At 35.3% G+C, this 27,086-nt stretch overlaps 1 protein-coding gene across 7 annotated transcripts in view; it reads left to right on the top strand.

The window, feature by feature from the left end:
* The window catches only part of LOC129234218 (phosphatase and actin regulator 4B-like), a 162,390-nt gene that overhangs the window by 35,865 nt on the left and 99,439 nt on the right, over positions 1-27,086 (top strand). For 2 of the 7 annotated variants that reach the window (XM_054868142.1, XM_054868143.1), the window contains exon 1: positions 23,735-24,302. The exons of 3 other annotated variants lie outside the window; for them this stretch is intronic. In XM_054868142.1, coding sequence (XP_054724117.1) covers positions 24,188-24,302 — 115 coding nt within the window. In that variant the 5' untranslated portion in view covers positions 23,735-24,187. Of the gene's footprint in view, positions 1-7,285; positions 7,501-23,734; positions 24,303-27,086 lie in introns of those variants that run through there. 2 more of the 7 variants (XM_054868146.1, XM_054868144.1) reach the window with 2 other exon arrangements.

The following is a 27,086-nucleotide window of genomic DNA, read 5'->3' on the forward strand; positions in this document are numbered from 1 at the left end:
AAAAAATCTTGCTCGAAAAAAAAAAAAAAAAAAGAGTTTTATTAAAATAGGAGTAACAAAATTAAGAATTAAATAAATGAAAATGAATAAAAGCTCTCCTTCAAACTGATTTTGCACCAAATTTCACAGCTAGGTTTGCAAAGGCATATCAAAGCTGCCGTTTTGTACACACTGAAAAGTGATTTCCCAATTCGCAACTCCAGAGCTCGAATACCCTAGAAAAAGGTAAAACATTCCGTTCCACGTGTTTTCTTTGGGGAAAGTTACAATCGTATCTTCAGACAGTTTGTGGTGTAATGGAATTTCAGAGGAATAGAAAAGAAAGTTTCCCACAAACAAGATGAAAAATTACTGTCATTCATTAAGCTTCAAAGCAATTTATAAGTTACGGCATCTGTTTATTTTACCTTTTTCATCCGCCATTACACAGTTGCTGCAGCGCCACCTATAGTTTATTGGAGTTGCGAATTCATGGTTTCCAGTGATTATCGTTCAGAAACCCTAATATCTCCTGTTGTAATTAATTAATTGAGTAAATTGGAAGAAAATTCGTGTTGCGCACAAAACAAAAGCTCTTAGTATGTTAAGGGATGTAGGAATTCTTTTACCTCCTTATTAAGCAATGTACGTGGAGTTTTAGCTAAAAAAAAATAACGAAAAAATAGAGTTTTTTAATGATTTCGCTGAAAATACTAACTTATGATTTCTTAATGTATTTTTTTAAATGTTTAATTTTTACGATTTTATTTTGGCAACGACTAAAACGTTAAAGTTTTTTCATAGAATTCGTTAGGTTAGGGTTAGAAAATTGATTGTTGCTGAGCACAAGCAAATTATACTTTTGTTTATTGCATGGGAAGTGAGTGTTATAAAACGCAGTAGATGAAGAAGCCTGCTGATGTTTGAAAATGAATTACAATGCCATAAACTGTATGTAAGAGATTCCTCTTTTATTATTTCCCACACTTTATGTCGTTTCCTGACAGACAACAGCCTTCAAAACAGGCATTTAATTTATGGGCGATGACGTTGCCACCCAATGATTGTGCAAATACCAACAAATAAAAGTGGGATGGAAATCAATCTTGAAAAAGGATCTTTAGAACAATGAAAAGCATCGAATAGTTTTCGTAAAATGTGAGGTAAACAGTTTTTTTTTCAAAGGATGAGTTTTGAGTATTTGTAAGCTTCATCAGGATTTTTTAATGTGCACCGACGTACATGTAAATATAAGGGCAATTCCAAGGTAACGTAACGGAGTATAAGTCGCCAAAAATAGACGCCATGTCTCATTTTTAGCTTTGGTTTTATGTGGCATCTTGATCTTATTAATGCACTTAATGTGGTGTAATTTTATCTCACTAGCGAACAACGATGTTGTATTGCTGTTGATTATTTTTAGCTATTTTATCCTTGCAGTAATTACTCGATCGATGCAAATCGCTTCGCATGCAGAAAATTATGAGGGCCATTCCACGGAAGAACGCACATTTTGTCCCACACGTGACAGCGCAGTTATTTAAGTAAAAAACTAGCGGTTCCCATACGGCTTTGCCCGTAGTAGAATATCAAAAGGTTATTTGGTTCGATTGTATATTTACAAATAATGGATGATGAATTTCTCGCCAATATGGCTCTGTTAATTTGCTCCTACATGTCATGGTAATTCTCTCGGTAAAATGGGCTTAAAATTGGAATGGAAAAAGAACAAAACCGAATTTTCGGAAAATCGTTTGTATGTGCTCACTCCTATGCTACAAACTAATGCTGTGCCAATTTTCATGAAAATCGGCCGAACGGTCTAGGCGCTATGCGCGTAAACGGCATTCAGATATCCAGACATGCAGACTTCCACCTTCATTATTAGTAAAGAATAAAATTCAAAAAGGAATTTTTCAAAATTTTGTTGCATATTAAGTCACAAACGAATGTGATTTCTTAGCAAAAAATTTTGTTAATTCCCTTTAAAGATCATAATTTTTAATGCTGTCACGTACGAAACAAAATGACGGCTTTTTCGTGGAATAGCCCACAAGAAACAATTCCGATAATGGGGTAGTTTCCTAAATTTTAAAAGTAGTTTTTTTTTTTTTTTTTGAAAGAGCATGCTTAAAAACATAGGATTGGATCATTTTTTAAATAATTTGGCTAAATTTTGTATTAAAAAAAATTACTTTAATCGTTGCGCTTTCATTGTTTACTACTTCTGCCGATGACGTCACAAATGATGAAATGCCATTCACTGATGTTATTCACGGATCATAATATTTAATTCGCATCTTTACTCATATGTAGTGGCAACGATATGGTTGTTAGCAAGCGTAGAACGTAATATTTAATTCACTTCTTGATTATCATGACGTGGAACCGCCAGTGGAGATGCGCAGAAGTACATCATTTGTGACGTCATAAAGATCGCGCCTTGTTTTCAAAATCGGATACTTTAAAAAATTAATTAAAAATCGAGCGTTGGGAAAATGAAAGTTGTTTCTCTCGCTCCATGTTATATTTTTTGCTTATTCTATCAATTTCAGTGACTAAAAGTAGTACTTTTTGACTGAAGGAAACAACCTCATTGTGTAAAAAATTAGCTTAAACCAAAATGATAATTCTAAACATTTGAGCTAAAGAAATTGCTTCTTTCGTGACAATGACGGTATGCAACTTCAAACTTAATTTTTGGGTCGCTACTTAATTATGAATGAAGGATATGGTCATTATATTTACGAACTGCAAATACTTGGAGCTACTTGTCGCCAACAGACCCATGGTTTGATTTAGGGACACAACTAGCAATTTAAACAAAGCCGAACGAATTTATTCAGCGAAGATAAATAGCTGCTAGCGACAGACGGTGGAGGAAGTAATTTGCAATCAATCTCGAATATCTAAATCATTTTTCATATTTGCTGCAAGGAACTGCTCGAAAAGTAATCTGGACAAGATTTTTCCAGAGAGGTTCAGTTAATGAACTTCTGGCATATATGAAGCAAGAATGAAATTGATCACCAACATCGATTCTTCATCTATCCAACCTGAGATTTTTTATGTATTAGATCAGGTATCGGATACCTTATTATTTGATGCAAAATCGGGATAGTTTTTAATGCAGTAACGCATCTTGATTACATCGTGCGTAGGTTCATTACTCCAAAAATCCTAGAAAAAATCGTATGCAAAGATGTTTAAATATGATACTTGGTGTAAGAATTTATATAATATAGGAGAATCAAATTAACACATTATCAACATATTGAAACAAGCAAATTACAGAGTCTGTACGCAAGAGATTGTCTGAAAATGAAGTGATCGAACTAAAATACAAGCAGCACAAAAGTATTTTCATTATATGTTCTCGGAATAAAATACTCTATTATAATGTTGTCGTCAAGTCAACAAAAAAGATAAGAACATTAATGTTACTTGCAGTCGTCGGAAGAAAATAGCAGGGCTACGGAGTCGGGAGGAAAATGATTCCTACTCCGACTTCTGGAACTTTAGAGCCTCCGACTTCGGAAACTCAAAATAAGTCCGACTCCGACGCTTACTCCGAAAACTGTGGGGGAAAATAATCGATTCCGACTCTTAGAATTTTAAAACCTTCGACTCCAACTCCATTACCTCAAAACCAGCTCGACTCCGTAGCATAGAAAACAAAACATACTGCAGTAAATCGTGACTTTGAATAACAGATATTAAATGAAACGTGTCCTTCTTCCGGTACGGATCAAAAATTTGCACTTTTAACTTGAATATCCTAAAATTTTACAAAAGTTCGGTATAAACCAGGATTAGAACTCGTATTCGTTTACAAAATCTGGACTTATAAGAATCAGGACAATTTTCTGATTATCAAGACAGTCCTAATAAAATCAGGATATCTGTCCAATGGGCGCCCTAGTAGTTGAGAGATCTCGGTAAGTGAAACATCGAGCTCTGTTTTTCTGTACATACGAGTACAGTGGATGCCGGTTTATTGAATCAGTGGTTAATTGAATCAACCGCTTCAATGAATCAAATCGTCAAAAACCGAACAAAATCCAGCTCTATTGAATTTGTCTCTTTATAGAATCAGCTGCTTCATAGAATCAAAACTGTTTAGAACAGCGGTTCTCTACCTTTTTAGTTGTGTGGCCCACCGATTTCGTAGAAAACACCATTGAGGCCCACTAAGTACTGTATATTACTTGCGCAGCCATAATTTACCTTCTGAGGGGGGGGGGAGGGCATCTGCTCATAACTGTCGTGAAGTGTAAATAATATACCGTATTAGTATTAAAAGTGAGTTAAAAAGAAGAGTTCTGGAGGTTAATCCTCTTCTCCCCTTATGCTGCGCCACTGATATAGATACAGTAAAACCTGTGAAGTTGACCACCTGTCTAAGTTGACCGCTTTTTTCAGGCACGGAATCAACCCTTAACATATAAATCAACCTTTGTAAGTTGACTACTAAAGTAGTGCACCGCAAGTGGTCAACTTACGCAGGTTTCACTGTATACTGTAAAGAACAATTTTTCAAAATATTTTTTAAGAAAGAAAATAACTTTTTAGCATTCACTTAGTTGGCATAGCTGTAAGAAAACTCAAAAACAAATCATCAAAGTTATAGCTCCATCGAATTTTTGACGCTGCTTTTCCTCCACGAGAGAGTTGATATCTGGTTTGAAGATGGATAGTTTTAATCTCAAACAACTCGTAACATTCAATGCATTTCTATATGATTTTCCTTTTTAGCCTACTTTCCCAGTAAAAGTCAGAAAAAGAAGAAAAAAGCATGAGAAAAGGCGTAATTCATCTTAAAAATATCGCGAAAAACAAAGAAAAAAGTCAAAAATAAATAAAATAATTAAATAAATATCGAAAAATTAAAAATTGGAAAGTAGGGTATTGAGATGAGGAAAAATGTCCGTCGGTCTGTCTGTCTGTCCCCTCCTAATAAATTTTGAATGAATAGTCCGATTCGAACAAACTTTTTTTTGTTTGAAAGATCTCGGCGAGGACACCTCATTCCCATATTTCAGTTTTTGATTTGAACTATTTTTTGTTCAATTTTGAACAGTTCAAAAAAACTTAACATTAGCGCCTACGGGGAAATTGAAGGCAATTCCGAACTGTGAGGCGAATTTGCTTCAAATAAACTTTGTGGGAAAAAGCTTTTGATAAAAAAAACTTGTATATAAAATATCCTTTTGATTTGAACAATTTTTCGTTCAATTTTGAACAGTTCAAATCTCTTAACATTAGCGCCTACGGGGAAACTGAAAGTCAATGTAGATTCCGTACTTGAAGGCGGATTTACTTCAAGTTACACCTGTTGGTCCGGGCCCAAGCCTGAAGGGGGCCCAGAATTTTTAAAAAGAGGATCAAGTTTTCGTAGGAACATAGTGGTAAACCATATGGAAGGGAGCCCGTAAAAGTTATGTGTGACGGGCCCCAAAATTTCTGTGCACGCCCGGGGATGAGGGTGGGGGAGGGAGGTTCATGCTATTGTTTCTCATTCAGTTGTGCTCTCCAAAATTGATGTCACATTTATTTTCAACAAATTTTACTCGCCCTCCCCCCTCTGTCACCAAGTGTCACACTTCAGCTTACCTTCTCCCCTCCCTTTGTCACATATCACGTTGGGTTTTATATTCTTTTCGTTTAAAAATGTCGTCTGGCTTCTTGTTAACCCATCTCCCCCCCTTGTCAGAAACTGTCATAATTTCGTGAATCCCTCGCCAGCCTCAAAGCGCGGCATCATTTGTGGACGACCCCTATGTTATGATCGTGATGAATTTTCGCTGTAGAATATTGTTGGTTGACGAGAGCCACGCCGATCACTGGCATGCGATTTTATTCCGAACTTTTTAGACGTAAAATTGCTCGCTGTTTTTCCCAGTTTGAATAAGCGCAAAAAAACGAAAGAAAAGGAACAAAGCTAAACCTTCCTAAAATGTAAACATTTTTTTCCTATCCAGGTTCCATTGAAATCGAATTTGAACAACAGCGCAGTACCAAATCGCGTGAAGGCGCGTGGTTTCCGTAAACTAATAAAACAAACATTATCTGGTTTTGGAATTAATGCACATCATGGTACTATTCCTTTTTTTTAAACCTCATTATTGTTATACTGCAATTTGTTTTCTATTTCCTTGTTTTTAAATTCTCCGTCCCGATTTTGCATTTTATATTTGGCAGTTGCAAATTGACGATTTATAATTTTTGTTAAGTGTGTGTTATCTTTGGTTGATTACGTCTGCTGTACTATAAAAGTTCGATGACTGGGTTTTGGATATTTCGGTCACGCAACTTATTTATTTATTCATTTATTTTTCTTGTGGCGAAGCATTGGATTTCTCATTCTAATAAAATATATTTACTTTTGCCTCCTTAACTTTTCTTTCTTAGTTATAAGCTCAATGACTCAATACGTGTCATAAAAAGTTGTAAATCACAAACAGGGGCGATGCAGAAAACCATTTTAGATAGGGGGGAGAGTAATACTGAAGAATGACCTCCTTCTCATGAAACCCCCTTCCCCTAAAACCGAAACCCTTTTGGTACGAAACATTTCTAAAACTTCTTGGAGGTCCATAAAAGGCACCTAATCGGTCAGGAATAGGCACCTTATTGGAATAAACGTTGCGCATTAATTTCATATCATAAGCAATGAAACGAAGTAGTAGTTCAAATATTTACTTTCAAAATTAATTAAGATAATGTAATCGTTTCATGGTATACATAAAAGTGTTTGAACACAATGTGAATGGATAATGTTGTTGACGGTTTAGGGTCAAAAAGGTCATGACCCCTGTGACCCTCCCCTTGCATCCGCCCAGGGTTGCTGAGGGGGGGGGGGGTCATGGTACATACTGCGCCATTGAAATATTTATTTGGGTTGTTTTGAGTGGCATTTTTCTCTTTTTTAAGGGGGGGGGGGTCTTCGCGATTTTAGGGGGGTGCGCCCTGTATCCGCCACTGATCACAAACACACATACATAAATGCCACCGTCTTCCAAACATTTTAGTTCGGGGAGCTCTGGGTGCTGTTACAGTTCTTTACGAGATAAGTCATTGCGTAGAATAGTCGATGTTGAAGGTCGTAGAAAAAACATTTCCAGAAGTTAAAAACTAATTTTGAGCAACAAAACTTTTATAAGCAAAACCTTTCGATAAGCGAGACACCTTCACTGATTTGAACATCTTATTTGGCGAGAAACCGTAAGTACGCACACGTTTTTCGGCAACCCTTCTCCGAATCCCCACCATCCTAGCTTTTAGCGGTACGTAATTGTGACTCAACAGCGCCGGCTGCGCTGTCGGTTTTTTCGTGAATTCAATTATAGCTATGTTTTCCCCTGGCATTCCTCTAGGTATCTGTGGATTAATTTAATTTCTCTTCCACAGTTGTTGAGAAATTTGTAGTTGGATTCTGAATTTTTTTCGCGATTTCTGTCGTGATGAAACAGAGACCATGGATGATGGTGCGGAAGAAAGCGGAGGATTCTACGGTAAAAGGTAAAAATAAAATAACTTTCTTCACGCTTGAGGGGGGGGGGGACTAATAAATATTGTATTTCTGTACCTTTGTTGTAGTTGGCTTTTGATGACACGCAATGTGACTCAATAAATTTTTATATGATGCTTGAACAATAAGTAAGATATTTAAGACTTCAAAGTTTAAAAAAGAAATATCTTTAAGAGAAAAGCGAAGTGATGAGGAAGAGCTATGTTGAAATAAAAGATATTGTCCTTTTTTCATTGTTTATATTTAACCATCGCGGATTCGAAGTTAATTATATGCACACATATAATTTCGAAACCCTCACTTTGACTCCCCACTTGCTTTACTTTCTCGTGACGGAGAGTATGGGTTGCCTTTTACAGTTTCAAAATATTTCACGCTTTTGGAAATGAGTATTTGTGAACAAGTTTTATTTGCAGAGGAAATTTTCTTTAAAATTCCGAGAATTTAGTGCGAAATATATGAAACCCACCGGATGTGTTAGGCAGTGATGTTCCCATCAATTTTTCTCTGGGTATACTTCCAGCAAACCATTAAGCACAATTTGAGTTTGTGATCATATACATAGTATGTCATAATATGAAAATTTATGAAGCTCGAGGGTATACGCTATATGTCTAAAAAATGTTTGAGAGTATACAGCTTATATGGAGCTATACCCTATGGGAATATCACAGCTGCATCACAGTCACAGTTGAGAAGGCGCTGAGGATAAAAAATTTCTTTCCTCCATATGAATGCCTTTTTGATCGACCCATTTTACCAAACTAAATTTTTTCTTTCTGTTTTTAAATATTGCATTACATCTACGTATATATTCGTGTGGTTTGCTCAAGTGAAAAGTGAATATTTCATGTTTTAGCAATTAAAGCCGATAAACTAAGTGATTGATAGATGCGAGGCTCACTAGGCTGCCACTGTGTGTAAAAATTGAATAAAAAAAAAAATAAATAAATGAGTGCAAAATTTGAAAATGCATTCATAAGTTGAAATCGCATTGCTCTTCTGTCTAAGTTTCTAACTTGCCAGTTTGTGATTGGCCATTGGTGATGATCTGTCAATCTTTTTAGTTCACCGTTGGTGGTTTCAGCAACAAAATTATCAACGCAGCTTCTACTATCTGACCACGGATTGTATGGAAAGACAAGCATCCGTTTTACAGCCGGAAATGGACGAATGTATTATTTTCTGCCTATGTCAGCTTTTGCAGAAGCAGAGTCTCATTCAAATGAGCGGAATGCGCGCATCAAATTTTTACTTTTCCCCCTTATTCACATAGATTCGTCTTACCTGGACGTTTGAAAATTCCATGCAATCCGTGGTTGGACAGTAAAATAAAATATTTTCTTTACCACTTACTTCATTGTCATCATTGTTGAAGCGACTTCACAGCCCAAATGAAGAATATCATTATTTCTGATTTGTGGTGAGTTTCAACTCAAACCTGTCGCTCAAACGTTTCGAAGTTAATTCTTTTCATACAGATACGTTAGAGAAAAAACGTGGATTTTCGTATCTTAACAGAACAACAGCTTTTAATGTTTTTTTTTCCTTGATGCATTTCTACTCATTTATATTCTTGATTATTACAGAACTCCACACTTCCCTTAACACAGGTGCACCGTTTGATAAAAGTGCAATTATGTTGAATTGGATTTTGATTAAACAGTTAATGATTAAACAGTTAAGGATGGATGTCTTAAGGTTTAGTTCAAAAAGTACGGAGTTAACGTAGCCGTGCAGTTTATGTAATCTTCTATACATATAATAAAATAAGATGTTTGTGTGTGTGTGTGTGTGTGTGTGTTTGTGGCGCGCATCCCAGGAAAACGGTAAGGCCTAGAAACATGAAATTTGGTATACAGGTGCAGTTTTTGCTGAAAAAGTGCACCTCGGGCTTCGATTTTTTATATTTTTATTAGAAAAAAAGTTATTTAATGTTTTATGCGTTTTTTTGCACTTTTTAGTACTTTTTACCTCACAGACCCCGAACCAATCGCACCACACAAATATTTTTTGTACTATAATGTAGGAAATTTAGTTTTGAATATGGTGATTGAAAAAATTTTGAAGATAGAGCAATTTTTGTATTTTTTATTGATTTTTGAAAAAACCTTTATTTTACATTTTTTTCTGGGTTTAGTTTTTTTCGAAACCCATCCTGCGACAAGTATTGAACCCTCAATTCTAAAATTTTAGTTGGTAATAGTAAAAATATTCCGCCCTCTTCAGAAGAAAAAAGTTTTGAAAAATACGCAATAGTTTTTTTTTTACAATTTTTTTAATGGCAGAACACAACGCGCGCTGTTCGCTTGCCGGCTGAGTTCCGAGTTTACCTCATCACGTGATCCAACTGAAATCGTTTGCCTTCTCTTCACCTTTCTTTTTTTTTTTTTTTTGCAAGCGCTACTTTTTGAACACTACGGGGAACAAAGAGCTTTTATTTTTGAGGGCTATTTTGATTAAATAAATAAAGTCCGCGATTTTTTGCATGATTTTCGTTTCTGTTACGAATTGGCGGTTAGGTTAGGTAGATACAGAGATAGATAGAGGTTGAGTGGACAAAAAATGTTTTTGTTTTCGAATTAATACTTATATAAATAAAAAAAGATTGTACTGTCAGGAGGTAGATATGCGCAGATCGTATAGATTGATAGATAGACAAATATAGAGTTCGATATAGCAGATGGACAGCAAGAAAGAGGCATGTCCGTCATTTAAGGAATTTCAACGGGGTGTTAGTGCCCCCCTCCCCACACACACCATGACTTTGAAAAAACAATGCTTTCACATAAAAGTGGAAGTGCTTTTTGTTATTTTTCGACAAAATTTGCATGAAGAGTACGTCGTACCCCCTCCTTTAAAAATACGACGGAACTGGAGATAGATCTAGAAAATATTTTATTCAAACCACTAATGATATACATAGATATAGATTGATTGATACCGCCACGAAATTTGTTTAAGCAGCCGCCGAAGGCGGCAACATTGGTGTAAAAAGGCGAATGATAATATTGAGAAAAAAGAGAAAAACATTGATTAATACCGTCGCTAAATTGTCTAAGCAGCCGCCGAAGGCGGCAACTCTGGCGCAAAAAGGCAAATGGCGTAAAAAGGCGGACCAGCTGGTCGCCGCAGGCGGCTAGTTCATAATAAAAGTGCTCTTTTGCTCCGAGATTCCTGGAGAAAAAAAAAATGTTTTGCATTTTTGTTTATACGTAATCTGTTTTTTTTTCATAATTTTTCTTTTTTCAAAATCAATTTATTATATATTTTTTCTCCTAGTGATCTTAATAATACTAGATTTCTCAATTTGCTTTAGATATTGAAATCCAGTTTGCTCTTTTTTCTCAGTATTTTCTTTTTTTTTTTTTCTTTCTTCATCATTTTTTTCTCTCTCCTTTTTGCGGAAATGAAGTTTCCGGAAACTTAGTTTAGCTGAAGAACGTGATTCATCAGTAAAGAATGAGTAAAAAAGAAGTGAAGTCTAGTGATACTTCACCAATGTTCTCGTCTAAATAAATAAGAAAACAATTTGTTAAAAATACCATTAAGAATATGGACAATAGTCTTTAAAAATCGCCAAATAGGATGAAATCTCCCAAAATCCCTGCTAAATCAAGTACAACAGGGCCTGAAATTCATCATTTCTTAAAGATCAACAGTTCCTCAATTAAGTCTACAGAACAATATATAGCTTCACAGTTGGGAATTTCATCAGTTTTTTTTTTTTAGTTACATTCATTTATATTTGAGATTATATGTATAGATACATTTGGAAAATCTAGTGTTTTAAAAATTCAGAGTAATTTTTGAATTGTAAAATATTTATTTCAAAAAAGAGCAAAAACGAGGACTAATTACATTTCAGGTAATGTTTACAAACTTTAGTTAGAAGTGAAAAAGTACACGAAATGGTTCTTGTCCTGCCGCCCTGCGTAGATGTAACTTCTACGCTTTTTAGTGCGGTTCTCTTCAAAAAATCCTCATCCAGTGAATTTTGTCTGACGATTCGACGCAATTTGAGACATTGTACAAAATTGCATTTTTTTTAATGCCTAACGTCACTTTTTATTAATTTCTGAACATGCTCAATTTCATCACTTCGGTAAAATTCGGGGATTTATTCCGAAAATGTAGAATTCCCCCTCCCGAAAATTTACGTTTGGAGAACCCTTGCTCATAGGTTATAGATTAATTGATCTGAAGGCGATAAGATTAATTCTTGTGTTGGAAAAAGCCTTGATACATGCACTCTTAAACAGAACGTTCGCCGTTCGCGTTTTCAGAATTCTTCAACTGTAAAAGACAAATTTCGTCTTTTACGACGACATGGGCGCCCATATGCAAAATTGTAAGGGGGGGGGGGCTCAGAAATTTTAACCATAGTTTAGCAGGATATTTTCCCCATTGGAGGCAGATTTCAGGACAGATTACAGTCATTAAAATTTTACATTTTAAATTATTTATTCATTAATGGCTGGAGAAGAAGTATTTTTATATTTTTGCAAAGAAAAAAGTACTAAAAGCAAGGAAGTTCTAATTTCCAAGGGGGGGGGGGGGCGGGGGGCTCGAACTCCCCCTAGCCCCCCTGTATGGGCGCCCTTGTACGACGATTCTTTTCTCTCTAGGTCAGAAACTCAATGCTCAAATGTCACAAAAGTTTTTGTTCTGGACGTTTAAAAAAAAAAAAAAATGCTAATGATTTATTGCTTGCAGTTTTACTTTAATTTTTCTTTCTAAAAATTTCGCGAAAATTTAACCATGAAGCGCGAAACATTCTCGAAAAGTATTTTAGCTCCGAACAGAGTTATTTTTACCACTGCGTATGAAAAAAAAAAAAAAAACTGTTCTTTAGAAAGTACCTTATCTGAAAATACATTAAGTACTTTATGTATTGATTGTTTTCATAAATAAGGATTACCTAATTGCAGCAAAAAGCATAACAAATTCTTGTAACTTTTATGAAAAATGTTTGGAATTTTACAATACGATAAGATGTCAGCCAAGGCAGTGAAAAGAAGTTCTCTAGAAGTTTCTTTACGCACTTATTATCGATTTAAATCTGATTTCTTTGCGGTAAATATATATCAAAAATCTATAAACAATACCAAATCCGAACTCTAATCCCTTAAAAACTAATGCACCAAGTCGCGTGAGTAAAGTTGACTAACTTCTGTCGTTATCTCTTCTGAGAGTTGAAGTCATTGTTTCTGTACACAAACGATTTTTTAAAAATACACATTTTCACCGCGCGGCGCGGCGAGTATTCTCCGTCCGCCCAAGATGCGAAGCTCCTCGTAATTAGGGTCATGTAGCAAATAGGCTATAGGGTCATGGCCACTCGAAACAAGCTGAGACAGCGGAAATTGTAGAAAGCGTGGGTCTTCCCCGAATATCCCCGAGGACACTTTTGTTGGCGATATTCTTTTTTTAATTCTCTCTCTCTCATTTTAAAGCGATCAAGGATCCAGCAGACTGTTTATTAGACTCGTTATATGGCTGTTCCCCATGGTTGCATTTTCAAGAAGAAGGCATTCAATTAAGAAGAGTTTTCAACATCACTTTGGCAGGGCTTGAAGGCCTTTTTAAATTGTGTAGGCTCCTTAATTTGTGGGCAAATGGCGAATGAGCCATATCAGGGGATGGGGGAGGGGGATCTCCCCCGGAGCTCTAGGTTTTAATGCATGTTGGCAATCGTTACGTTCGTTTAACTAGTTATACGGCTCTCCCCCCACCGGTCTCTTTTACTAAGGCATTTTTTGAGAACAGTTTACAAGCAATAATTTCCTGGGATTGAAGAGCCTTTTTAAATTATGTAGGTTCCTGGCAATTGGCGAATTTAATGAGGCAGGGTCCCCCCTCCCCCGGGGTTCTTGATTTTAACGCATAATGCGAATCCGAATATGGCATGTAGTTTGACCCCCCACCCCTTCCTGTTCCACAAATCAAGATTGGAGCATGTTTTTGATCGCCTCTCTAATATTGTTCTAGTCGCCGCTTTTTTTTTGGGGGGGGGGGAGGGGGAGAGCTAAACTGAACAACAAATTTCTTAAATTGCGACCACAGCAAAAGCCACCAGTTTGAATAAAGGTTAAATGAAACTATTTTTATCATAAATAGAAATTACTAATACAGTGGGGTATTGGAGACCGGGTGTCGAATGATACTAATCTTTTAAGTTGCTATTTCTTAAATTTATTCTTCAAATGGCGACCGCTTAAATTCAGCTCAACCTCCCCCCCCCCCCACCCCCGGAGATCAACTGTGGCTACGCTGGTGGGTCTGTTTCTCTCCTAATCTGTGAGAGGTTATTAGTCGTAAAAAGAGGAATTGAAAGTTTTTTTTAAGAGTATTTTTTAAAAATCGTACCAGAGTTTTTCTCTTAGTATTGCTCCCATTTTTTAAAACACATTTTCAAAAGAATGTTGGAGATGTTTTGTTTTATTTCAGTATAGTTAATTTAGTTATAAGTTTTTAATATTTCGTAAAGCGAAAAAAATGTTCAATTTTTTTTTTTTTTTTTTTTTTTTCCGAAATTCGTTTTTTGAAGATGCTTTGACAATCCGGTATTGGTGTTTCAAATTAAATGATTAACTTAATTAAATAAATAACTAATGCATAAAAATGAAAATTGACAAAATAAAGTAGAAAATAAAATATTTAAAAAAAAATACATGAATACATTAAAAATAATAACATCATAGCAGCAGACATAGCTTGAAAATAATTTGAATTGGAACATTTTAAATGGACTTACTAAAACCTGGGTTCAACAATATTTGAATCGAACTCTTCGAGGCTGACTAAGGCTCCCCTTTGAACCAGGGTTATCCGGATTGGACCCAATTGGGTTAGACCCAATGTTTTTTTTTTTTTTTGAAAAAACACTTTAGCCCACTTTTGTTTTTGTTTTTTTAAATTTTCTGAGAAGTTTTTTAAAAAATTGATTAATCTAAATACTTTCACAATTTAAACTTATTTTTTATTTGTTCTTTACCACAGATAATGGACATAAAAAATGAATTTTGAACTTTAATAGTATTTCTTAACTCTTGAAGACATTAAAAAAATACTTTAATTAAAAAATTTAAAGATTTTAAATAAATATATTTAACTTTTTTCTTTAACTGGTCAATAAATAACTCAAATTGTCTTGACTAAGTCCTGTCACATCTGATTTTCTCAATATTTGTAGATTGTACAGAGGAAACTACTCTAGCTAAAAGGCTTTCATGTGAATTATTTTCTGTAAACCAACACGTCACAAATCTCAAATAAACAAGGTATATTTTTTAGAAATTAACAGGTTTCTCAAACGGTCAGACAGAAAACAGAATAGGATGTACAGTATTTTCCTTATCTTACGAAAAAGTTTAATATTTCTTACTCTGTACACAGAAATAGAAAAACAGGCAACAAAGTTCAAAGAAATGTCTTGATTAAGCTGGAATTCAGTAAAAAGGGATTTAAACTACTTGAGGTTCTACAGTAGTTTTGCATAACAAAATGAAATACAATAAAGTAAAATAAAAAAAAAATGTAATAATTAAAAACGAACAATAGATTTTATCGCTCGAGAAGTAACTTTGCCTTAACTGTTGGTAATCATGGAAACTAAAAAATCTGAAACTTCACCATTCTTGGGTTTTGTCGTCTTTTATACTTTTCTTCAGAAAACACTGAATTTTAACTAGATTTCCAGCTTTTTTTTACCCCAAAACAATTTTTGCGCTTTGTCCATACACTTATGCTACAAGTACCCCACATTTTCCCTAAAAAAAGACAAAAAAAACCCACATCTCTTTAAAAAAACCCAGCTTGAGTTGGGATTTTTTGGGTTTTATTTAAAAAAACCCAAAAAACCCTGGGTCCATGGGCTTTTTTAAAAAATCCCGGGTTTTTGCCAACCCAGCTTTGAACCTCAAAACTCCTAAAAGCCCTAACAGGTTTATTCAGCAACAAAAAGCTGCTATTTCATTTGGTATCAATTTAAAGGAAAGAAAATAAAAAAGTTTCGTTTGTTTGTGTGTAAAAGTAAAATTGGTTTAGAGAGGATTTTAATTGCTCTTAGGGGCTGTCTATATATATATAGATGATGTCGCAATTTTTTTAAACATTTTTGACTCCCCCCCCTTTTGTCACTCGTCACGTTATTTTTGATTAACATGTACAGTTAAAAAAGTGATGTTACACTTTTTGTAATTTCCTCCCTCCCCCTTGTCACTCTCTCCACCCTCTTAAATGCGAGACATAATTTGTGGACATCCCCTTGTTCAATTGATTAAACTATAGCTTGACCACGAAAAGAAGTCGGATGACCTTAAAGCACAAACATCATTTGTATCATTTGTATTAGATTGTTTGTTATTATTTTGGAATAGATAGGATTAGCAAGACTATGCCTCTTACTATTCGGTGCTTTCTGGCAGATTCTACCTATTACAAATGATACAAATGAGGTTTCGCTTCAAGGTCATCTGCCTTCTGTTCGTGGTCAAACTTGACCAAGTGAGTTTTGGGAGCACCGTCCACCTATCTGTCCCCCGCCCCCCTCCCTCCTTTGACCCCCAACTTTTCTTGCGCACTAGCCACCTGTGATGCCATACTTCTTTTACTCAAGATTAATTTTTAATTGAAAGTATGCAATGTCACAAACCATCCGAATATTTCTGAGTTGAATAAAAAATTAATCAAATTTGGAAAACAGTTGGAGCTTTGCATCTCTCATATGGACCACAGGGACACGTGTCTCGTCCATTTTTACCCAAAATTCTACTAAACCAATTTTTACAAAAACTTGACATACATGTTACTTCCGTCGCCATTAAACAACAATTTCTACTTTGTCACAAAGCTTGGAGTCTTTACTGGGGGCGGAGGGGGGGGGGGGGGGGGTTAACCGCACCACTCTCTATTTCTCTACTCTCCAGGGGTGCCCATCCCCGCCAAGTTCAATGGCGCGAACACCCCCTCTCCACCCCCCAAAAAATTCTCAACCCTCTTCCCATTTTTTATTTTTTAACTCTCTTATTTTATAGTATTTTTTAAATATTTTTATTTATTTATTTTTAATAATAATAATAATTATTTTTTTTATTAGATAATGTCTGTGATACGCCAATGAGATAAACACACACACACACAAACTAAATAAATAAATTAAATAAAATATAAACACAATAAAATAAAATGAATAATAAATCAATGAATAAAGTTATATAAATAAATAAAAAATTAAAAAATCTCCCCCACCCCAAATTTGATGGAGCAACTTGCTGAATAATTCCCCCCTCCCCCCGTGGGTACCCCCTGCTACTCTCTTTTTACGAAAGTATGAATAGTATTTCATTGTGAAAAGGAAAACTAATATCAACGTTTTCCATCACACCTTTACCTAAAACTAATTTGGGTTAATAAGTCGGATTCTCTTGCGATAAATGACTTCATCATATAGAACGAACCGCCACAAAAGTGTCGCAATTAACGACGGGATGTTGTGGCTGGTTGGAAAAAGTGACTGGACTGACAACTAGCAACTGACGGCACCAAGGGCAGACGCCCGGTCAGCTCCATTCTTGCCAGGAGAATAGAGGTATCGCATGGAACTAGAAAGACAAAAGAATAAAAAAAATCCCAATGAAATAGAAACAATGCGCAGTGATTTATCTATTAAGGCCACACGGCATTGGACCGACCTTGAAATTCTAAAATTAAGAAGAGAATCGCAGAAATGTTGGATCTTGAAATATGTCTGTTTCTACACATGAAGTGGTAACGATTTAAAAGTTAGTGGAATCAGTCTTTTAAAATTTTTTACAAAAAAAAAAAGTGAAATGTTAATGTAACCAGGGTTGGCAAAAACCCGGGTTTTTTAAAAAAAGCTCATGAACCCAGGGTATTTTGGGTTTTTTTAAATAAAACCCCCCAAAAAAACCAACTAAAGCTGATTTTTTAAAAAAGAAATGTGTTTTTTTTTGTGTTTTTTTAGGGAAAATGTGGGGTACTTGTATCATATTGTAGCGTAAGTATATGGACAAAGCACAAAAAATGTCTTGGGGTAAAAAAAGCTGGAAAATTCAGTGTTTTCTGAAGAAAAGTATAAAAGATGACAAAACCCAAGAATGGTGAAGTTTCAGAATTTTTTAGTTTCCATGATTACCTACAGTTAAGACGAAGTTACTTCTCGAATGATGAAATCTATTGTTCGTTTTTAATTACTACTTTTTTTTTTTGCATTTTACTTTATTGTATTTCGTTTTGTTACGCAAAACTACTGTAGAACCTCAAGTAGTTTAAATCCCTTTTTACTGAATTCCACCTCAATCAAGACATGTCTTTGAATTTTATGTTGCCTGTTTTTCTATTTCTGTGTACACAAAGAAATATTAAACTTTTTCGTAAGATAATGAAAATGCTGTACATCCTATTCTGTTTTTTTGTCCGAATGTTTGTAAAACCTGTTACTGTTAATTTCTAAAAAATATACCTTGTTTATTCGAGATTTGTGCCGTGTTGGTTTGCAGAAAATAATTCACAGGAAAACCTTTTAGCTAGAGCAGTTTCCTCTGTACAAACTTAGTACGATAATTCGAGTTATTTATTGATCAGTTAGATTAAAAAGTTAAATACATTTATTTAAAAACCTTTGCAGTATTTTTTTTAACTGCCATTAAGAGTTAAGAAATACTATTTAAGTTCAAAATTCAGTTTTTATGTTCATTGTTTGTGGTGAAGAACAAATAAAAAAGAAGTTTAAATTGTGAAAGTATTTAAATTAATTTTTTTACAAACTACTCAGAAAATTTAAAAAACCCCAAAAGTGGGCTAAAAAATGAGTTTTTTTAAATGGGTTTTTGCGAAAACACCCATTGGATCCAACCCAATTGGTTCCAACTCGGCCAACCCTGAAAATGTAACACAAATCTGCAGGCGTTCTATGATTAACTTTGGTTTAATTGTGCAATTGAAATTTAACGTCAGTATTTGAATAAATGAAATTCTTAAAAAAAAAAAAAAATCGGGACAGATGACCCCAGTTGAATCCTTCCCTCCCTCCTTCCCAGACAAAGCTCCATTTTAATTTTTATGAAATATCGTGAAAACAATATAAAACACCACCCTTATTAAGTCCATTTTTCTCTCTTTAAACACGTGAATCGATCAATATTATCATGTTTTGATCGATCACTAATTTTGACCTTAAAAATTGGACGGACAAAAGCCCTGTTGCTTTTGAAAGTAAGGGGGTGGTTGCCCCCCTTCTCCCCGTTCGATCCGCTTGTATATGATATATTTTTTAAAGTATACATCTTTTTCTGCTAATAAAAAGATTCCGATGTTTTAGTAAAGTGGGGAAAAATAATTTTTTAAATTATTTGTATTTGATATTTTAACTTGGGGGGACAATTGTCCTTCAAGAATTAACGTCACATAGCATGAAGAAAAGTAGCAATTTTAATGCGTCACTTGTTTTAAATAGGTGTTTCGCATACCACGATTTTCTGCGCGTTGCTAGGTTATAGCCCTTAGTGACCAACGTTTTCTTTACAGTTCGGAGCAGTGTTTTCATATTCATACCCGTCCTCTAATCGTCGTATCGTGCAGACGACGTAATTTTGTTTCTTTTTTATTTGAATTGAAATATTCTTTTGGCGTATGGAAACAACGCGCGGGGGTACATGACCTGCCAGGTATATATTGTACGATCGCAAAAGCTGGTTGTCTCCAGCTGTCAGAAGTAAACACGATTTTCAAATAACATTCTGAGAATTATAGTTTTTGTTGGCGTCATTGGGTTCTTGCGGGCTAAAGCGTGGTGATTAAGTTTGCGTTATTAAACTTTTTAATATTCTTCTGGCTTGGTGGTTATTGATCGGTGCGTTTAAAGCTCTAGATTAGCGGTTGCCAGTAGCCAACGGGTGACCATTTCATTGAAAATGGCTATTAAAGAATCAAATCCCAGTCGTCAAAAGTGACGATCATGTGCTTCCAAGGGCGGATCCATGAATTATCTATGGGAGGGGCGAAATTGCGTTTTTTGAACTTCAATTTTGGAAAAATTACATAGTCTTCGAACCCTCTCCCCTTAATATAATCGAATATCGTTTAAAATTGCATTTCTATAACTGCAGTTTCCAAAAAGTAGCAGTGGAAAGTGCTTGAATTTCATTTCTTCCTCTAAAGATGGTTTAAAATGCGTTTTCGAAACTTCAAAAGTTTGAAAAATTCCGAAACGTTTCTGGTAGAGAGAACCACTAAATTAATCACAATTGTCTAAAAAATACTTTTAGAACTTCAATGTTAAAAATTACTGGTAGAACCCCTCAAGGGAAGGGCGATAGCCCCATCTCCCTACCCTTTTGTATTTGTTCATGTGTGCTCCTTTTAGTTAAAATAATATCGCCTATTTGAGCCCTCTCTCAAGTCTAGTAAGCGTTTTTTTTTTTTTAATCTTAATTTTGTACAAATAAATTATTTTTCACCGTTTCTGACCAAAAAAATTCAATTTAAGTGACAAAATCAATGATACTGTCCAACCACGGATTGCATGGAATTTTGAAACATCCAGATAAGACGAATCTATGTGATTAAAGGGGAAAAGTAAAAATTTGATGCGCGTATTCCGCTCATTTGAACGAGACTGCTTCTGCAAAAGTTGACATCGGTACAAAATCACAAATTCTTCCATTTCCGGCTGTAAAACGGATGCTTGTCTTTCCATACAATCCGTGGTCAGACAGTACTGACGTTTTTACACCTACTTGTATTCAAAAACGATCGGCTTATACGATCGCGTTTTTTTTTTTTTTTTTTTTTTTTTTGAAAAATAGTTCAATTTTGCATTTACGACCTTGAACAATTCCGTATTCCCTGGAAAAAATCGTGTCAGGTGACAGAAATTTTCTAATTTAATGAACCAAAACCTGTACGAATTCTCACATCTGCTTTCATTTAGTTATAATTGGCTACATTTTTATTACATTTAAAAACTTGTAAACTATTTCCTTTTGTTGTATGCTTATTGTTAAAAAAAAAATTATCCTGTGTTTTTTTTTTTTTTTGAGAGAGAGTAACATAATCTTTTAACTTGTTGTTATTATTACTAATAGAGAATAGGATTCTATTTTTTCGCTGCGTGCATACTTTAAGAAAAATGGCTACCATTTTTTGTGACTTTGTTAGCCAGTGGGTATTTCTCAGAATTCCTAAACCAGAGCTTTAGGTGCGTACAAATTTCAAACTAGCAAGATTATTTTCATCGGCTGTATTGTTCCTATTGAACTTCAAGTTAGCTTTGAAAACCGGACCTGTGCTTCTTGCTTCCTTGCACTAAAGAAAGAATTGGATTCATTCGAACACATGAATCGAGTTTTCATCGCCAATTTGAGGTGTACCGATCCCCATTTGTTTTAGTTGTTAGATACTTCTATAGTTGCGCCACGGGGAGACAGCAGATGAAACAGAGAAATAAACAACGAGACAAATAAGAAACAGAACGCTTTACTTCGTAATAGGTAGTAGGATTAGCAAGAACGCGCAAGCAGTCGAAGTTTTTAACTGCGATCGACAATCACACAGCACAGCCATTTGAGGATTTTTAATTACATTGAATTTAAAAACACCTAATCACATTCTAATTATTTTTTTTTTTTGAGCAATCACGATTGCTTATAGCTTTCATTTGACTGTTTTGATGTCCTATGATTTTATTTTCCCCCCGCCACCCTCTGCAGCATCACCGTCGACCGGCTCCTCACGATGCTGCTCCTATAGCGAAAACCGTCTCCAGGTTGCATCCATATCCTACACACACGCGCATACATACACATACCTACACACACACGTACACACAAACACATACACACACCGATACATGCAGACACCTACACATACACACAAACACATACACACAACTACCCACACATTCATGCCTGCACACAGAGACAAACACATATGCCTACATACACATACCCCGCCCCCACGCACACAAACACTCATACACACAACTACCCACACACTCATGCCTGCACACAGACACAAACACACATGCCTACACACATACACATGCCCCCTACACACAAACACACATGCCCCCATACACAAACACACACGCCTACATACACATACACACACTCGTGATTGCGAAAAACATAATTTGAATTCAAGAGGTCAAAATTCAAATTAATTTTTCTTCTTTTTTTTAATTTTTCATAACTTTTCTTGTATAACTGTGCTGGAGCTAGTTCTTGTTTGCAGCAAGTTCTTCTTCTAAAAAAAAAAAAAGATGCACGATCTTCTGAATTTTATGAGCTCAATCTTGGCTTTGCAAAAAAAAAATCCCTATGTGGGAACCTTGATTCTGGTGTTATGACAACTACCACGTTTGAAACCAAAATGGCGGATGAGACAACTCCCCTAATAGAGTGGCATTACGTAAGGTGGTTTTCAACCAATTGTGTTTTTCCTTGAAAATTTAGTTAATCTGGTTCTTTAATTTCACAGCAATGGCGATAAAGACGCCAAAATGTCTCCAACCTGTCTCATTTTTTGACCATCGTGTCCGCTTTCTTATTCCTGATAGTGAGTTTCTATCAAACGTTTAATGGATGGTGTCTACTTTAAATTATTTGTTTGTGGATATAGCAATTACCTTTGCCGAAAAACTTTAAATTGCACCAAACCTCATTTGCAGCGCTGGACACCAAAACCTAATAAGCAGTAGTTCCCGTCGAAGTCCATCTGTGTTCCGAATTTCGATCGAGTCCTTTCATTACGTTTTGTGTTAAAGCACCCAGAAAAAATGTGCACCCGCAAAGACTTTCCAATTTCCAAAAATTATCAAAATGCATTCAGCACCCTGTAAAACATCCGGGGATGCCCACAAGGGGGGGGGGGGGTATGGCGCAAGTTGCGCCGTCAAAATTTGGAGTGAATTTTTTAATTTGTCTATTGAAATTTTTTTGATTGATTTCTTTTTTATTTTATTTATTATTTTATTCTGTTTACATTTCATTTCTTTATTTTAGTTTGTGTGTGCGTGTATGTGTGTGTGTGTCACTGGCGTAGCACAGAACTTTTCTAATAAAATAATAATAATGCTTACAATAATTAAAAATAAATAAATAAACAAAAAGTAAGAGGAATTAAAAAACATAAATAAATAAAACGCATTAAAAATAAGTAAAATAAAAAAGAGACCTGTAAAATAAAAAACATACAAGGGAAGGAAAGTTGAAAAATTTTTTGGAGTTGAATTAGCGCCATTGAACTTGGGGTGATGGGCACCCCTTGAAAACGTGTAAATTCGTAAAAACTGGAATTATTTCAAGTCGATATTCTCTTCCATTTACTTCGGACGTAAAAGATAGTAAAAAATTACTTGTTTATAAAAAAAAAGTCTTTCTTCAAATAAATACATGCGAGAGGGCTCTTTCCTTACGATTTCCCGAAAGAATTTTTTTAATTTATTCTTTCTTTAAAGTAAAAAATTAAACAAGTTAAGATAAGTCTTGTAGTGTTCAATAGTTAGAATGTAATTTAACTTTTTCCCAGTTGTAAATATTTATTGTTTGTATCAATTAGAAAAAAAGGAATGAGTATTTTTTCTCTCATTTGTTACGTAAAATTTTGAGTTACTAGAATGAGAAAAGTTTGATGTTTCTAGTGATAAAATTAATCCAAATTCACAACGATTCTGTTGCATATCGTATTTATTTCTCAGACGATTCTTTCCTGAAATTTTGAAACACTGAACAATGTTTTTTTTTTAATATTCTTTTAATTTTAGAGATGAAATTTCATTTTCATATATGACCGTTGTTTCGGATTTTTCCAGGGGGGGGGGGTTGGGGTGGTGCATACTCAATGTAAATTTTAACGGAAAACAACAAAAACCACGCCCAATAATTTGGAAAAACGTGAATTTTTCAAAGGCAGGGGGGGGGGGGGTTCAAAGCTCAATAGACGGGCCTGTTGAAATACAACTATTTTTGTTTCACTTTAATGAAGAGCAATTATTTTGCACAAACAAAATTCGCAATCGAAAAAAAAAATCTTATATTTCAAAAATCTGATGTATGAATTGATATTACGTCTTTCTGCTATTGGCGACAATTGGCGAACGTTTTGTCCAGTGAAGCGAATGGCTGTCAGTTGCAACCCTGTGATTATCTTTCCCACTGGACAGCGGAGTTTTTGATTCACTCAGCGCTCGTGATCCGCGGGAAGGCTGTCACGCGACGGCGGGTTAATCTTCAATGACTTGATAAAAAGTAAATACCAACGTACCATTCGTCGTTCTAAACTTGGTGTGAATATTATCCATCATTGAAAAATATAAATTGATTGTAGAAGTGGGGTTAGCCGTTTCTCTTTTTACTCGTCGTGCTTGTATGTGACGTCACCGCTTTGAACAGAATGCACTTGCAGACCTACCTTGAGTGTAAACAGAAAATGTGCTGGTTGCGAAGGTCTGTATGGAAACAGAGTGTTGTCGGAAGTTTACACCTGCAGACTATTATTCGAAATTAAATTTTGGAAAGACGGTGGAAACTATTTGTGTTGTAAATGTGTCAGTTGTCTGGTTTGGATAACGACGGCCTCGTCGAATAACGACGAGTTGCTAATTTTGTGCCGGATTTAATACTGTGTTATCAAAAATCGTGCAGCAACATCAACATGCTTCTGGAAGAGGGTAACAGTGTCACCTTATCTTCAACTTCAGACGAAAAGCTTGCTGTAGTTCCAGCTGTTCCCGTTCGGAATTACTTCGTCACTAATCTCTTTTCTTGTCGTAAGTTAAATTTTTTTTTCTCAAGTTTTGAGTATTTGTTTAATTTTTGAGGAAATCCAATTTTAAGCGAAAAATTTAAAAATAAGTTTGAATAGCAGTAAAGTCTCAAAATGGAAAAAGTTAATAAAAATAAGTGGAGCACTGGAAAGCAAAGAGGTGTAAGGGCCGAAATTAAAAATTTGGAAATAACTGGTTCAAATTTGAAAGGAAAAACTCTCTTCTGTGCACACTTGTTGCAAGACATGGTACTAGCAACCCCAGTAGGTTCTGCTATCCAGCGTGATTAAAAAACACTCAGTGAAAGCGTACCCACGGTTTGAACTTAGCACGTGTTTCCAGGGCTCAAATTTGCACGGGAGCTGAGCTCCTGTACTTTTCAATTTCTCTTGAATTCTAATCTATTAGTGATGAAATTCATTCTTTTTTACGCACGAAAATGGGTTCTGAGGACTACAGAAGTTCCTGCACTTTTGTTAGAAACTAAACCCTGTGTGTCTCATTCAAAACTTTAAAAGTCCCTTTGCTTGTAACTGCCTCTAATTACTAAAGAATAAAGTGAAAAACATTTTAAATGCTAAAGGACTTGAACAGAAATAGTTCAATTTTTTAAAATATTTTTAATATCTTTTATTGAAAGTGCTAAAATATCGTTAGAAAGGGAACTGTTTTTAATTCAAACTTGCAGGACTGCAATTTTCTATATTTATTGCCCTTGGTTAGTGGTGTAGTTAAGGGGCACATCACATTTTTTTTAACTGGAAGCGTCACCTCTATTTTTAAATCAAAGTTTTAAATTTCAATGAGCTTTGTGTTGGAATCTGCAAGCCCCCCTCCCCCGCATTTTCCCCACGCTTTTACACTACTGTACGTTGTTGTTGATGATTTTATCTTTAAAATCATTCTATATTGAAGTGTTGTGAATTACAAAATAATGAAGTACAATCAGTGGTGAATTTACCATGTTGCAATTGGAGAAGCCCCTAATACAAAAGAGCGAAAAGGGATTAAAAAACTGCACTTAAAAAGAAAGTCTACGTTCGAGGAGGGGACCCACGAAAATGCTTTACGACGAGCCCCCAAGCGTGTTAATTCGCTACTGAGAACAAAAACATTTTGGTCGATTAAAAGAGCTGTGTTTCATATGCCAGCTAAATGTAAAAATTGCGTCTTGTCTCCTGTTTTAAAGCCTATTCAAAAACATTATGTTTATTATCTTTTCCAATTGCCATTCTTATCTTCCGCTTTTCCCGTGGAAACACCATATCTTATCAAGTGTGAGTTCATCGGGTCAGTCGAAGATGCTTAGCATTTTTTTCTTCGAGATAACTAGAATTTTCTTAATGTTTTCACAATGGAGGCATTCTTCGGACGCGCCAAAAGCCTTGATCTAGCAGGTAATAACTTTGAATTTATACAAATCCCCGTTTTGTAGTTCGAATTGAATGTCTGATAATCATATTAAATATGACCTCCTTCCCCTAATATGGGTCGAAACGAGCCATCGATTGCTGCTTACTTGTCGGAACTTCTTGCGACAAACTGAATCCTTTTGCCGATAAACCTGTCAACAGTTTCGTAAAAGGTTTAAAGTGTTTTTATTTCTTCCTAGGAGACGCGTTTCAATCCTTTTGGTGTCAATCCGGGGGTTCTCGACTTGAACCCACCGAACTTTAGTGAAGTTGGCCATCAAAAACGTCAAGAAACTTAATATAAGCTATGAAAAAACGTATTTTTGTGAGATATTGAAAAAGCAGTTTTTCGGAAAAAACTTTCTGCAAGCAAATGCGCTATATTTTCCCTAAGAAGACCGTATCTGTGTTGAATTTTAAGTGACATTGTCGAAAAAGCAGTTACTTTCATTTTTTTGCATAAATTGTCATGTGTATCGATCTGAAAAAAAAGGAGGGGGATGTAAAACCCAGTTTCGCCGACCTTTAACCCCCCCCCCCCTTTTCATGTATCAAATCTTTGTTTGAAACGGAAAAACAGGGAAGCAGGGGGGAGGGGTTTGTGTCGGCGAAACTGGGGGAGGGGGACACTTTGTAATTCAGTGGCGGCGCTCGCCCATGGGGGCAGTGTGTATTTGGAATTTGTAGGGCCCTTGTATACAGCGCCGTCGACAGCCTTGCGTTTTTAGAATGTGCTAAAGGGTCCTGTGTGGTTTCAGTTCGCTCGAATGATATTTTAAAGCAGTTTCAAATCTCCTGTCTTGATATCATTCCCCTTTAATTACGCGATACTATCTGCATTAGGAAACACTGAAATAAACTTGGAATTTCAATCTGCGCGGTAGCCATTTTGTTAAGTCAGGTAAGTTCAAAAGCTTAAAACATCAATATTCTACTGAACCAATTCGTTCGTTTCTATTCGAGATGAATACGATCCTTAAGTGATCATGATCATTTGGATAAGATTTTAGGCAATTAGAAATCCTAGTTTTTTCAAATTACATAAAAGTCGCTAATTTTACTGACGTCACGGGAAAACTTGTAATAATTAACTCGGAGATTATCAAAATGGATATTTCGGTTGTGCTTTAAGTCGTAGATGTCCGTGTGCGGGGCTGAAAAAGCAGCTCAACAGTCATTAGGAGAGAGTGAAATGGAATTATAGGCTGAAAATTTTTGTTGCTCGAATACATTCTAACTTTTTACTACGAAGTGAAAAGGGGGGGGAGACGTTGCTAATCTATTACATGATGAATATTTTCATTTCCTTTTTTAGTAGGAAAAATAAAAACCTATTGATACTCATACGTTTCTTTTCAATAAGTTGCCTTTCAAA

Source organism: Uloborus diversus, chromosome 1 (genome assembly GCF_026930045.1).
Source record: "Uloborus diversus isolate 005 chromosome 1, Udiv.v.3.1, whole genome shotgun sequence".
NCBI classification, from domain to species: domain Eukaryota; kingdom Metazoa; phylum Arthropoda; class Arachnida; order Araneae; family Uloboridae; genus Uloborus; species Uloborus diversus.